The sequence below is a fragment of the Elaeis guineensis genome, chromosome 4, assembly GCF_000442705.2.
Source record: "Elaeis guineensis isolate ETL-2024a chromosome 4, EG11, whole genome shotgun sequence".
Classification (NCBI taxonomy): Eukaryota; Viridiplantae; Streptophyta; class Magnoliopsida; order Arecales; family Arecaceae; genus Elaeis; species Elaeis guineensis.
In genome coordinates this window covers 35,669,283-35,684,847 of record NC_025996.2, presented here as the reverse complement: position 1 = coordinate 35,684,847, position 15,565 = coordinate 35,669,283, and the positions used below count along the sequence as shown (strand labels likewise).

Below are 15,565 nucleotides of genomic sequence, written 5' to 3'. Positions count from 1 at the left end.
ATATGCAGAAAATACGTCTGCAAAATTTTAGGTCAATCGGCATTGAATCACCGTTCCGATCGAAATCAAAAGATCACAGTCGAAGAAAATCTTTTCTTTTTTTTTTTTTTTTTCTCTTGGGCGGCGGCGTTTACGGGTCTTGCGGGTGTACGTGCATGAGTAAACGATCGAGATCGAGAGAGACAGAGGGAGTGTGTGTGTGTGAAAAAGAGGACGCTCTCTCAAAATCCTCCCATTAGCAATTGGGCCCCACATTGGTAGAACCCAACAGCCAGGACTCTTGGTGATACGTTGATTCTTGGCAGTGGCGAGGCCTCAGCTTCTGCCCCTCCTCCCGCGGTGCCCAAGGGTCCCTCTAAGAAACTACGGCGGGATCTCTTTATTGCTCCTGACACTCCCAACGACTGGGAGTCGAATCTTCTTCACGGTTTTAAATCTGGAGGCCGAGCTTCTCTTTTTAATGAGACTTCTGTACTCACTGCTTCCAAACCTCCCAGGATCTTACTGAAAAATACAGTGGGTCCTTTCGAGAGAGGTGCATGTTTCAGGTGTTGTAGCCTTGGACATTTTCATCGTGAGTGCCGCAACGGCCTTGTGTGTTTCGTCTATGGTGTTGGTCACTCCTCCAGAATTTGTGGTGCCAAGCAAAATACTTTGGAGAGATGAGAGGTCACCTTTTTCCCTGGGGGACCAGCGAGCACGAAGGTCTACATCCTCATTGAGGAACGCCATTTGCAGTGCTATGGGGAACTTTTCAGGGCTGGGATTGTGATGATAAATCAGACCGTGATTGGGAAGCACGTGAATGGATCTCTGCTTTATTGTTGTGTGAGTTCCAAAAAGATATTGAATTTTTTTATATCATGCCCTTATTACTTTGACAGTATCATAAGGTGAAGAGTCAGTGTATGCTACTTTGGCATATATTCAAAGGTTATGATAATTCGACCTAAAGGAGTAATGCCAGGAAAGCAGAGAATTCTGATCAAAGTGATATGTGGGTAAAAGAAAGATCATATCCGATATATACATACTAAGCTGGTGTCTGAGACATGTCCGGTATGAAGCTATTTATAGGAGCATCATAAGTGTGGACACAAGGCATACTATAGATTATAGTGGTAAAGGTTTGGGTGATAGAGACTCATGAGGGATTAGAGATGCCACGTATGAGTGTATGTAGATAAATCTAGGACATCTGAGGTATTTTTATGACAGATCTGAGTAATAAAATGGTTGTAGTTTCTTATGCTGGTCTTGAGATGAATTTCTAGTATAAGAGCTCTTAAACTTAGTGCCCATGCAGTCACGCATGATACACTAAGTATGAAAATTCAAGAAAGCTTTGTGTAGATTATCTCATCATGTGTGAGTGGGAGATGTGAGAATATAGGGCATCCATGATGGGCTGACCCATATCATGACCTGACCCAAGTTAAAATATTTGATTTAACTATTTGAATTTTGAATCTAGAAGGGGGCACCCACTTGGTGGTTATGCACCACTACTTGTTGGTTACGATATTTTGTGGGCATCCCTCGATTGTTTTGGTTGTTACGCTGAGATGGAGGGAGATTTAGAGGGTCATGCGCCCCTTTTGAATGAGATCCATGGTTACGAGTTGTTTTTGTATGGTTTCTCATGAAGTTTTATCTACGAAAAAATATGATTTTTTAAGGAGACTTCTAAGATGAGATCTTGAAGCATTTTTTTTTTTCTTATTTTCTTCGAAAAAGAGAGAACTTCTTTTAGAGAGAAAAACATAGAGTTCATTATTTTCTGAGAGTGGATTTGAGTGTGTCCATTATGGAAAACACACAAGATTTGACTTATAATCTTGTGTAATACCATTTGGACTTTGTTCACGGTGAAGTAGGAGAAGTTAATCAATTGAGAGCCAGGACGGCCTTAAGAATCAGATTTTGCTGCAATCTTCAAATTCGTGTTTGAATAAAATATTCTACCGTTCTACATGACTTCTTACAGCCCAGTCCCTCGGAAGGTTCCAACCTTCATACGATTGGGATCCCATCTACGTGGGATACCATACCTACCTTGTGCTTTTTCCTTCCTGGTCTCTGTTATTGCGAGCTCGACGACAGGGGCTTCTGAGGGACCGATCCTTTAGGTTCTTGGTGGCTCCCTGGTCTTTCAGAGATGATGCTTCTCCCCACTGTCTTCAGATTCGTGTCCAGCTCCAGTTGTTCGGCCTGCCTTTGCATGCTTGGGACGCGGATTCAGTTAGAAGGATCATCTCCAGGTTTGGACTTCTGGAGACGGTAAGTACGAGAAGCCTTGTGGGTCGTGACCTTTCATACTTTGAAGCTTCAGCGTTCTGCGAAAGGGTGGAAGACATACTCCAATATATCAATGTTGTCCTGGGTAATGCTACATACAAGATCATAGTAGTCGAGAGCTGCAGCGTCTCTCCCCTCAGACATCTCGCCTAGGTTGGATTGGGAAGCAAGCTGGACGCCTTGGCCGTCCCATTCTCAACATGCTGCTCCAACCTCGACGGCCAATGTCCGTGAGAACCAAAATAGAGGCCCGTCTTCTTCCAATGTTGGTTCACTGCAGCAGCAAACACTGGATGATTCTGGCTCGGAGCGGGGTGGGGCCACCGCGGCTGAAGCTGACATCACTCTGTGCTCTGAGCGGCACGAAGCCCTGAGACCAATGCGAGTTCTTTTCCTAAATAATACAAAAAAAAAAAAATATTTATTTAAATAATTTAAACTTTAACTTATTTATCAGTTTGATGCAAAAATGATAAAATGTCATTTTGAATGGTGTTTTATCATGACCACATCACCCCCCATTTTCCACGTAGACGTCATCCAAAAAAAAAAAAAAAATATCATTTTAAATGATATTTTTAAAAACACCATTTTAAAATGACGTTTTCTAATTTGTCTCCCAAAAAAAAAAATAAAAAAAAGAAATTTTTTTATAATTTTAAATTTATAAATAAAAGTTTATAAATAAATAAAAATTTTAATTTTGAATGAATTTTAAAATAAAAAAAATTTAAATTTTTAATTCAAATAAAAAAGATAATCTTAAATTATTTTCTTCTTTTCAAATTAATTTTTTAAAAAAAATATCTAAACAAAAATCTTAAAAATTTAAAAAATTAAAAATATCATAGAAAAAAAATAAGAAAAAAATATGAAAAAAATAAAAATTATAATTTTAAATTTTAAAAAAAAATATAATTTTAATTCAAATAAAAAACATCATTTCAAATTCTTCCCCATTTCAAATTAATTTTAAAAAAAAGATGTTCAAAAAAATAAAAAAATTAAAAAAATAAAAAGTGCCATAAAAAGTCAAAAATTTAAAAAAATTGAAAAAAATAAAAATTATAATTTAAAATTTAAAAAAAATAAAATTTTTAATTTTAATTAAAATAAAAAATATCATTTCAAATTACTTTCCCCATTTCAAATTAATTTATTTAAAAAATATTCTAAACAAATAAAAAAATAACCTAAAAAAATTTCATAAAAACAAAAAAAAATGAAAAAAATAGAAAAAATTTATAATTATAATTTTAAATTAAAAAAATTAAAATTTTAATTTGAATTCAATTTTGATAAAAAAAATGCCATAAACAAGTGAAAAAAAGAGGAAAAAATATGAAAAAAATATAAATTAAAAATTTAAAAAAAATAAAAATTTTAACTTTAATTCAAATAAAAAATATCATTTCAAATTACTTAATCTCTTTCAAATTATTTTTTTAAAAAAATATCTGAAGAAAAGAAAAATTAAAAAAGACTAAGTACAATAAAAAATAGTATAATAAAAAAAGATTAAGTCCCACAAGGACGTCGTGGTGCCCGTGGTCGCTTGGACCTTCTCAAGAAGGTCCTCGCCGACTGCTCCTGCTTCTGCTGTAATGGCTCCTCCCCTATATCAGTGGAGGAGATTTGCTGATCATGCTGCTCAGGAATAACTGATGCTGTCGGATCATCTACGGATTGAGCGACCCGCTCAACCCTCTCATTTGGATACACGGATGGGCCTGAAAAGAAAGTATCATACTCATGTGGCCAACTGGTACCCGATGATGTCATCTGGGGGATGTAGAAAGAAGAAGGCGCTGCCATCTGTGGATCAAAAGGCGGTGGCATCTGTGCAGCATTTAATGATGTCATCTGTGGAATATGCGGTGATGGCATATGTGGAACATATGGTGACAGTGTATATCTCATATTTGACGCATCGGCTGCTCCATACCAAGGCGCACAGCTATATGGATCAACACCAATCACCACCAATATTTCAGAACTTGTTTTCTCTATCTCACGCAGTATCCGAATCCGTTCGTCCTCATCAGTCGTAGATAAAGCACGACGAGCGTCCAACACAAAATCCGACATAGAATCAGTCTACAAAATAAAAATAAAACAGTCAATATACTGTAAAATATAAAATAAAAATATAACATAAATAACATAAAGTAATTTTTGTAGTCTTGCTAAAAGACGTACAGTAGAACTCTCGCCCTCGTATCCGGAAACTGCATATCGAGGCTGTCCAATGACTCGTACTGTAATGCTAAAAAATCAAGCCATGCAGTCATCGGTATATGAACGGCCTCTCAAAATAGGATCACCATGAATAATATGATCTCGACGTGCATCTCAAATATCGATGTACTCTGCATGTTTGATACGTCAGTCAATACGAGCTCTCCTTCGTTGATCAATACGATGAAGTCCCTGATTGGTATTAAACTGCTCTGGGATGCCCTGAATCTGACCAAACTGCTGCAGGACACGATCGAAAAGATGCCACTCTACCACATCAAAATAAATAAGTGGCATCCTAGTAGTCCATATGTCGTGTCCAACTGTACACATCTGCGGTAGTATAGCCAATATCTCATCTGTATATGGCTCCTACAAATACTGATAGAGTTAAAAAAAAATATTAGTAAGCTAAAATTTTAATAGATTATGAATACTATACTATAAAATGATATTTGTAAAAAATTTAAAATTTATCCGTCTATTTGTATCAACTAATGTATCCAACTGGCACCTATAAACCCGTGCCACTCTCGTCGATACGTGATGAACGTTGAATGCAACGTTCCATCTGTTTCACAATCTACTCATGTTAAATAAATTTTATCAAATTTAAAACAGTAAGTTTCAAATAAAAAAAATAATATTTTTATATCTATATCTCAATAATCTGTGTAGTCTGAATGGAACATCAGGATCATGCTGCTCTGATGGCATCTCGAGCAACTGTCGTCGTAATGGACTGATAGTCAGCATACGCTCCTATACCCAAATCTGCAAATTTCAAAAAAATCATACATGATATACCCAATGTTAAATATAATTGAATATTAAAAATAAAAATTTTTAATTCACATACCTGTAATAATACAAGATAACTATCAATCTCGCTCTGATCAGCATAAGAACCCCGACACATAGCTCTGTATAAGCAAGCTAGTACTGCACTGCCCCAACTGAGTCTACGAGCGAAGTCTAAATCCTCTAATAATGGCAAAAATATCAATTTCATCTTATTCGATGAAGTATCGGATAACAGGATACCACCTAACAACCGCAGCACCTGACCCCAAACATACTGCTGCACCATCTCCTCTTGTGCATCATCCGTAATGTGAAAAGGTCGATAATGATCATCCAAACACTCAATCCTGAGTCATGAATGATCGAAAAAGTGTGCGTCGGGCTCAAATCCTAGCAATCGCAAGTACAAAGCCTGCCACTCCGAAATGGTAAGCGTGGGATCAACTTCGGTAACTGAATCGCCATCAACTGGTAGTCCAGTAAGGATGCTGACATCTTGTAAAGTGATGGTCACCTCACCAAATGGAAGATGAAATGTGTGTGTCTCTGGACGCCATCTCTTAAGCAAAACAATAAGAAGACCAACGTCCATCTGTATACGATCAATCCGATATACTTCATAAAATCTAAGATATCGTAAATAATCCAGCACTCTATGTGAGATGTCCTCTGTCCTTCAGAAGTCAGCATCAGATCATCGTAGACGAAGGTGTCTGGACTCCTGCAATAAAATATAATAATTAGATAATATATATGATTTTTTAAAAAAAAATTTAAATAGTAAATAGGATTGGAATGTTTACGCCGCCATCTAAAATAGTCTGTGAACGATGGTGCTTCTACAATGTAAGAATACTGCTGTCTCGAGGATCGGGATACCGCGGATCGTAAGCCATAATACGTTAATGAATCTAAAATAACGATATTATCACAGGTGTATTAAAAAATAAGAAATATGATAGACATTCATTTTATGAGAAATATATTTTAAACACAATATTGTCATACAATACAACTTAAACACAAAATTCAGTTCATCTCACGATATTAAACACGTATATTCAAATACAATCTCACAGAAATATATAAAACAATGACGAAAATAAGTTTTCAGAGCCTTTAATTTCTTCCACTACTTGAAGTTGAAGTATGTTGAAGTATCCTAGGACAGCGACGACGGTCATGACCCTGTTCCCTACAAATGCCACAATGGTTCTTACTTCTTATTTGCCTATCATCCATCTCATTTCGTAGTCTTGTTGACTTTGGTCTATCTTTCTGCTTGGGTCTCAAACGATGATGATCAGGAGTACATTTGAATATACGTGTATGCATCTAATAATCTTCATGCGGTAATGGATTAAAGTGACCGCTCCAAGCATTCATATATGCTGTAATTGTATATGCATCATCCACAAAATCACTAAAATATACAGCAATTTTTTGACACAGCTAAAACATGTGAACATGGATATTTATACATGCTCCACTTTTCACAAGAATATTTTCTTTCAGCTAAAGTAATAGTATGGAAATTTCTTCCACCTTGTAACCCTGTGCTTGCTCTCCTCATAAGCACTTCATATATACCTCTTTGAAGGTTGAATGCTGTTACTCGATGCTGGTTAGCTTTAACTTGATCTTCAGCAATCTTAATTGCAACATGAGGAGTAAAAGGATTATTTGGATTCTCCTCTACATATCTCAAGACTTGAGCATGCTTCGTATTGAAGTATTTCATAAGACGATAAAATGTCATTTGAACACAAGCTGTAATTGGCACATTTCTAACTCCTCGTAAAACACTGTTAAAAATCTTCAACAAATTTGTAGTTAAGACACCATAGCATAGACCATCATCATGTGCCAACGTCCACTTCTCCTTTTCTATCTCGAACAACCAGCTCCAAGTCTCTTCTTTCACTGTTCTGATCCTACCCATGATAAAGTTGAACTTGCGAACTTAATGAGCGCTTCCTGCTTGCTATATTGCTCTTTTCAGCTGCACATTTTTAAAATGAGTGTTGAAATTACTGCAGATATGTCTTAAGCAGTATCGGTGATAGGCACGTGGTGGACTCCATCCAATAAACTCATCTGCGATGGTATTTAATATACCTGGATGCCTGTCAGAAATTAAGCATATTCCATTTCTATCTTTAACAATATGTGTTCTGAGCTGGAAAAGAAACTAACTCCAACTTGCAGTCGTCTCTTCATCCATAATTGCATATGCTAATGAAAATATCCCATTCTCTGCATCAATTCTTGTTGCAATTAACATCTTACCTTTAAACTTTCCATACAAGTGCGTGCCATCAATACTGATTACAGGACGGTAGTGCGTAAAACTCTGGATAGATGGTTTGAAAGCCCAAAAAATATAATTTAAAACTCGAACATTGAAATTCACAGTTTGAAAAAAATTCCATGAAACAACTGTACCGGAATTTGCATGTTGAAGTACAGCTATATAATAGGGTAATTTAGCATAAGACGGCTCCCATTCTCCATAAATATCAACTAATACCTTCTGCTTTCCACACCATACTTTTCTGTATGACACTGTATATTGAAATTGATCATTAACGATTGCCACAATAGCTTCAACTTTAACACCGGAATCTTTTTCAACAATATGTCAGACTAGTGTGCTAATCATCCTTCCACTGACATGTTTGTGGTCTCGACTCAACCCCGTAAACAAACAAGTGTGAGAACCCTCATATTTTGTGATTTGAAAATATCAATATTTTTTCAACAATGCAGCACGAAGCCTCCATTTATAATTTTAAATATTATCTGATGATGCGCATCGTACGGACCATAATTTCGAATGCGACTGAACTACATTATATGTCCTATGCTTCATAATGTGATAAAGATCAACAGCTCTCCTTACATAATCTTTACTCTTAAACATTAAATCTTTAGAAAATTCAATCATCGAGAAGTCCCAAAACTGATTGTTAGAGTTCAATCTTTGACCAGCACTAACACAACCACCATCATCTAAATTTATATCGTTAAAATATTATGGAGGTTCGTGCAAACGAGGTTGAGGTTCTCCCATATTAATATTAGTCTGAACATCTTCATCATCATTCTCATCTTCACCATCATCATTATTACTGCTACTGTCCTCATCCATCCAACAGTCTTCATCTCCACTTTCATCTGACTCAAAGCCTAGACTATCAGAATTTATTCCACCGACTACCCAGTCATCGTTCCCTATATGAGTATCGTCTCCCGTACTTACCACTACTTCTAGCAAAGGAGAAGTCACCATAACAGAAGACACAGGAGAAGTCCCCATAGGACTCTGAATAATTGGACAACTAGGGCCGGCAGTAGTAGAATGTCATTTTCTTTCTTTGCCATGTGGATTTTTTTGAGTCAATTCCTATCTCTTTATGAAGTGTGTACTATATGATTTTGCTTCATTTGCATGTTCACTAGAATTACTCACCCAAATGGCTTCATGGATTCCCTAATTATGATATCTTGGGACACTGGCAAGTGCATACTTTGATTATAATACCTTCAAACACTGATTAGCTGGTAGCTACCACTCACAGTATTAGCATATTAGCTTGGAAAGATATAAATGTCCCATTGGAACACGAAGGCGGATGCATGCGCGTGCACACACACACAGAGATAGATAGATAGATAGATAGATAGATAGAGAGAGAGAGAGAGAGAGAGAGAGAGATGAAAACTAGACCTACTCAGCTATGCCACTTTGCTTGGATCATTAAAAGGTAAAGCAGCCAGTCGGGAGCGTACACTATATTATCATACCTCAGTGGATAACCAGCCATGATATGGATAGTTGACAACAATCTTGAGCCAAGTATATGGGCCAGGCCAAAGTTCTGATGATGCATATATCAATCAGATCAACCACTTAACAGACTACATGCTAATAGTTTGCAAAGAATTTCAGGGATGACTGTATTGTGAAAATACAGGTTACTAATCAAAACCTCACCTGTTTAAAATATTTCAATTGGTGAAGTTGGTTATTGGATTCCTGATAGTATAGAGGGAACTCATTTTGATATTGAGTGCCGAAATGATGTTACCTTCACCTAGGCACCACAAATTTGTCATGGTAAATGTTAGGTATGGTGACTATAGCCTTTTCTTTGTGATGTTGTACAAAATAATGATAATGGAGCTGTCAATTTTAGCTGTGCTTGATTTCTGGTAATCTATGGAGTGTTTTTGTTTTTCATATGCATATGCAATATGAATGGAAATATATTGTTCAGTTGACCTTTTTGATGTTTTCTGTCTACATTTGAAGAGATGTCAAACTGCTGAGGTCTCCATTTTTTTGATAACTGAACCAAGAGTTTTTGGGGAATGAGGTGGTGGCTTTCCCTTTGTATAGGAATTTGCCAGTGAGCTTGAGATTTAGAAGGCTCATATGATCATGGCAGAAGTCTCATGTTATTCTGTTGTTATTGCCTTATACTGTGTGCTTATAAAATATGCATGAATTGCAGGAGCAGCTGAAGCCATTGACATTGCAGCTGGCAAGAGTAAAGGATTTACCTGTACCTGAATTTGGAAGTCTCCAAGCATGGGAAGCTCGAGCAAATGCAGCTGCTCGTGCAAGTGGTGATTCTAGTGCAATTGATTCCACAAAATCATCACAAGGACAAGGATATGGTGGAACCCCAATGCCATTTCTTGGCGAGACAAGAGTATGCTTTTATCTGCTTTTCAAATACTCAATAATTTGTTGACCAAACAAATATGTTTTTTTAGTGTCACTGTTTTGGTGGCATGAGTTTATTGGAGTCTATGTTGGATGGATGTCTGGCCAGGACACCACCTCTCAAGACCCTTTCAGTACCACGCGATGCAGCAGGAAGAAAGAAGAAACAAAATAAAAGGAAAAACAATCAAAATACGTGGATCAGCCACAAAAGGGCTCGCCTCCACGGGGCATGCAAACTTCTCTATGAAAAAAAAGAAATTTTACAAGAGGAGACCTCACCTTCAACTCTTGTACACCCAATTCTCTCTCACATGAAGTTTCCCTCACAAAAGCTCTCTCTCTCTTGGAGACCCCCCTGAACCCCTGAAGAGCCTGGCGACCGCTGTCCAGGAGCCTCCTGCTCCTTCTCTCACAGCGCCTCACACCTCTCTCTCTCCTCTGGTTCGTACGGTTGCGAGAAAACCGAGCGCCCATCCTTCTCTGCTGTGTCTCAGGCCTTTTAAAGGCATAAACAGACTTAAAACCATGATTAGAGAGGGATTAGGACTCCTTAACAAAGCCAAGAAACTCCCGGACCGTCGGATCAAGACCGGGAGCCTCCTCAGCCCTTAGATCGCGCTCCGGTCCACGGAATAGTATCGTGGACCGCGAGAAATGCGTGGGAAACACCCACGCGGTCCACAGGCCGGGCCGTGGACCACCCGGTCCACGGTGGACCGGGGCAAGGGCCAGCAGGTCTGCTGGCCTGGGCCGGCCCGCGCGCGCTTGGCCGCGCGCCCGGCCTGGGCCGCAGGCGCCCCCCGTGCGGGCCTGGGTCGCGCGTCCCACGCGGGCCCGGGTCGCGCGTCCCGCGCGCCGCCGCCTGCGGCCGCGCCGCTGTCGTCCGCCGCCGGTCGCCGGCGGTCCTCCGCCGCCTCGGTTTTCGTGCCATCTTCGAACGCTTGTATCTCCTCCATCCGAGCTCCGTTTCAGGTGATCTTGGTCTCGTTGGACTCCGTTTTTCGCCGCGAACCTCGCTGTGGGCTCAATGTGGGCTGAATCTCAAGGTGTCAAATCCTAACAGTCTATGATATTGGAATAGTAAGGCATGCATCACCTAGACCTCACTCCATATGATTACGCTGAATTAGTTTATGGACTTTAATATAGAGTTTCAGAAAGCTGTTCCTTCACATATACTGACTTAAATATACAAAAGTTTGTCATGATTATTTTATGCCCAGTATGTAACATTTTTCGTTATGTACATGAATATCAAGAAGCAAGAATTGGGTTGACATGATTGTTCTTATACATGTAGATGTACATTTAGGACTCGCACCAAGGCTGCATTTCAGCATGCTATGCATTCACATGCATTAAAAAGTCTATACATGGTGACTGCATAAACTCAGAGAATAATGGTTTTGCTGGCTCGTACATGTTGTGTGGAACTTACCGTGCCAACACTTGACCAAAACAGGGCATGAGTTGTGTGCCGAGGTATTGACCTAGCTGGTTGATATTGGCGATATTGGTCTACTACATTAAGTCATGTAACTGGCATGGGCCGCACTGACTGGAAATACGTCTAAAGGCTTCAAACAATTTTTTTCTTTTTCTCGTTTTCTCCCATTGTTTCACTAGACAGATATGTTGAAAGCTTGTTCTTAAGCTTGAGAAGTAAACTTGTGAAGAAGTGCTCACTGGATTCTAAAAATCATGCCAGATAAACTTTATATCTCATCATGAAATTAGGGAATAACCCATGTAAACCTTTTCTTCCCCTTTTCTATCCAAAAATTAGATTCTATTTATTTTTCTTTTTTGTTTTTAATGTTAGGTAAAATGCAATTTGTCTCTCAGATTGGTTAATTTGCATGGGTGCTTTCCAGGAGGAAATGGGTGCTTGTGCAGAGCAATCTTTTAAAGAGCCTATAAAGAAGTTTATAATATTTTAAATTAAAGAAGCCCCAAATGCGTGCGTGCGTGCTTGCGTGCGTGTGTATGATTGCTGGAGATGGAACAGGAAGCATTTAAAATTGAGAAGCTTGAAGTTTATGCATGAATATGGATGTTAAATTAACGATTTATACAAATACCATCTTTCTTTTTGATTCTAGAATTTAAGGATTTAACTCTTTTTAACCTTTAAGGTACATGTTCAGTTCGTGCATATACATCATATGCAGTATATTCTCCTAGGGATGGCAATGGATAGGGTTTGGGTCGGGTAGTATACTACCCATTCCCAAACCCGAACTTAATACCCTATACCCAAACCTTACCCGATACCCAATCGGATAAGGAAAGAGATACCCATCCTCATACCCAACGGATTAGGGGATACCCGTGGGTAACCCATTTCCCCATACCCAACCCATACCCGCCCCATACTCAACTCATACCCGTCCATTCTATATCCAAAAAAAAAGTAAAATAATTTTATGCATATTATCAATCAAAAATAGAATTACCAATTATATATATACACATACATACATATGCACATACACACTTCTAACACACACACACACATACATGCATACATATATGCATGCATCATATACATACATACATATATATAATTATATATATATATAGAGAGAGAGAGAAAGAGAGAGAGATCATATATATGTGTGTGTATATGTGTGTGTGTGTGTGTATATATATATATATATATTCGGATATGGGTTCGGGTATTACCCATATCCATAGGTTCGGGTCGGGTTCGGGTTCGAATTCGGATAGAAAATAGCACTACCCATACTCTATCCATATCCGTACTATAGTTTTCGGGTTTTACCCAAATCTGAACCCAAATCCAGTCAAACCCTATTTTTCGGGTTTGCCTGGGTTCGGGTAGGATGTATACCCATCGGGTCGGATCAATTTTGCCATCCCTACATTCTCTTGTATGTGCTATTTCCACTTTGATGAAATATTACTGATAAAATATACTTCTGCATCTTTTTACCATTCTAATTGATAAGCCACATCAGGAGGACTTCACTAGCTGGAGCAAATCATACAAAGCATAAATTTGAGGAAAAAAATTAGGGAAAAATTGGGGACCTGATTGATACTTAGTGTATTATGACGTAGTGAGTTATATTATGAAATGGAGGGACATTGCTTGATACTAGCTGAACACATATTGATGCATGCTCTTCAATGTGACTTAAATTTAAGTCATGCTGGTGAGACCAGGGCTGGCAAACGAGCAAGCTGTTCACAAGTTAGCTCTAGTTTGTCTTGATCAGTTATGAAATGAGCCAAGCTAGGCTAGGCTTATCTCAGTTGAACTTGGCCTGAATTAGCTCAAGATATTAATATATATTAGGATATTATATTATTTAAATTATTATAATCCATATAAATAATTATTTTCTTCAAATGATTTTAAACCCTCACTAGATTTCTTAGACAAGCTATTCATGAACAGCGCGACCCTAGCTTGAATTTAAATGAGCTTGCTTGAGCTTGTCTTGATTATAAAACATGCTGAGGTAGAGTTAAGCCTGGCTTGGCTCATGTTCAGCTTGTTTCTACCCCTAGATGAGACCACAATGAACATCAAAACTTGCTCAACTCATCATGTGCACAACCATATTTTTTATTTTAGTTTTACAGTTGTCTAATTTTGTCTCTTGCATATACTGCTTAAAACAGAAAAAACCATCTCATTACTGTGATCCCCTGCACTTAAACATATACTATCAATTATCAAAAGTGCAGATGCAGGGTGGCCAGTGGAGGGTTATGCTTGTTAGTTAATTGCTTAATGATTTCTTCATTCCTTGGGATTCCCTATTATTTCACATATACATTATATTCTACATATACTAATTTTGTTTGACCTTTCTGCTACTATTTTACTTCTTGCGTAATCCTTTTCTGCAACATATGCTATTATCATATTAACAAAAGCTAATTATGAGTGCACATGAGATATCCTTTAGGTATCTCATGAGTCGAGCTGCAACTCCTGTTGAGCAAATTTCTGACCTCATATCTATTAATTTAAGCTTACACCAATTTGCATCAAAACCTAATGTCTGAGTTAGAATGGATAATAGATCAATTTTTTTTCTTGGCATTGGCAGCTCTCGAGTCTTCATGTTTATGTCATATCTTTCCCTGTATCCATTCGATGAATATTTGTGGCTTTTTTGCAGGTGGAGGTTGCTCTTTCTGGTGTTGAAGTAAAGGAAGAGGACACTGAATCTGATACTAAAGCTACATCCATGAAGGTTTTGCCTCCTTGGATGATTAAACAAGGGATGAATCTTACAAAAGAACAACGTGGAGAGGTCAAGCCAACATCAAAAATGGATGAAAGTTCAGCTCCCATTGATGACAAGAAATCAAAAGACGTGAAAGAAGATGAAAAGAGTATACAGGCCAGTAGAGAAGCTTGAATTTTCTTAGCTATTGCAAATCATATTCTTGAAATTGTTTTTTCTATGGTTGAATGTTGCTGCTCATTGAGAGTTTGATAATATTTGTAGGATGAGTATCTCAAGGCCTACTATGAGGCTTTGGTAAAAAGGCAGAAAGAACAAGAAGCATTGAAGAAAATGCAACAAGAATCTGAAACAAGCAGGGCATCAACATCTGACTTTTCAAATGGTGTCCCTGAAGCCCATGCCGAGCGTCGAGTCGGTACGAAATCAAAGCGGGAGGAGGACGAAAATGATGATGTTGAATGGGAAGAGGTTCCACCTGCTGGTTCGTTCTACTTCAATCTCTTTGGAATTTTTCTTGCTCTACCAAAATTTTGATGATTGCATGAATTTGTATTAACAGATTTATTGTCTATGCTTGTACCTGCTTATATTAGATATCTCAACTGATGTTTCTAAAATTGGACCAAACAGTGAACCAGCAAACTGTCCAGCTCCTGGGTTGACCTGTCGGCCTGGTTCGCCCAGTGATGTCTGCAAGACATCATTATGATATTATAATTATATTTTTTTTTTTCAAAAAATTCTAAAAATAGAAAAAAGGGAAAAAAAAGAAAAATTCCTTGCCTTCTTGGGGCAGTCCGCCGTTGCTTTTGACCTCACCCCTACCATCCTTCGTGGCATCTCCACTGTATGCTCCTCCAAAACCCCCTTACCCCCGTCCTCTCCTTTCCCTTCAAAATCCCCTCTCTAATTTTCCACCTCCTGCTCTTTTAACTCAATACTTCTATATTCATAGAAGTAGAAGGTATTGAAACAACAAAATAGAGATTAGATAGATTGTTGGAAAAAGGAAGGAAGCAGATAAGGAAAATTGGGAAGGAAGGGAGGTTACAAAAGGCATTGGAGGTGAGGATATTGAGCTTTTTCTGGTGTCCAATATCGCCGGATCCGGGAAGGAAGGAAGAATGATGATGAGGAGGCCAAATTGGAGATGTCAAAGGCTGCAGTTATGGTTCTTGCCTTGATCTTAACCTCCAATATTCTCAAAGAGGGTGACAAGTAGATTGCGATCTCCGCCCTGATTTCAGATCTCAATGGATTG

At 38.2% G+C, this 15,565-nt stretch overlaps 1 protein-coding gene across 2 annotated transcripts in view; it reads left to right on the top strand.

The window, feature by feature from the left end:
• The first annotated feature begins 9,827 nt into the window (after window positions 1–9,827).
• Window positions 9,828–15,565, top strand: part of LOC140857450 (uncharacterized) — a 49,104-nt gene continuing 43,366 nt past the window's right edge. For both annotated transcript variants that reach the window (XM_073256300.1, XM_073256299.1), the window contains exons 1-3: window positions 9,828–10,058; window positions 14,233–14,457; window positions 14,566–14,785. In XM_073256300.1, coding sequence (XP_073112401.1) covers window positions 9,843–10,058; window positions 14,233–14,457; window positions 14,566–14,785 — 661 coding nt within the window. In that variant the 5' untranslated portion in view covers window positions 9,828–9,842. The remainder of the gene's footprint in view (window positions 10,059–14,232; window positions 14,458–14,565; window positions 14,786–15,565) is intronic.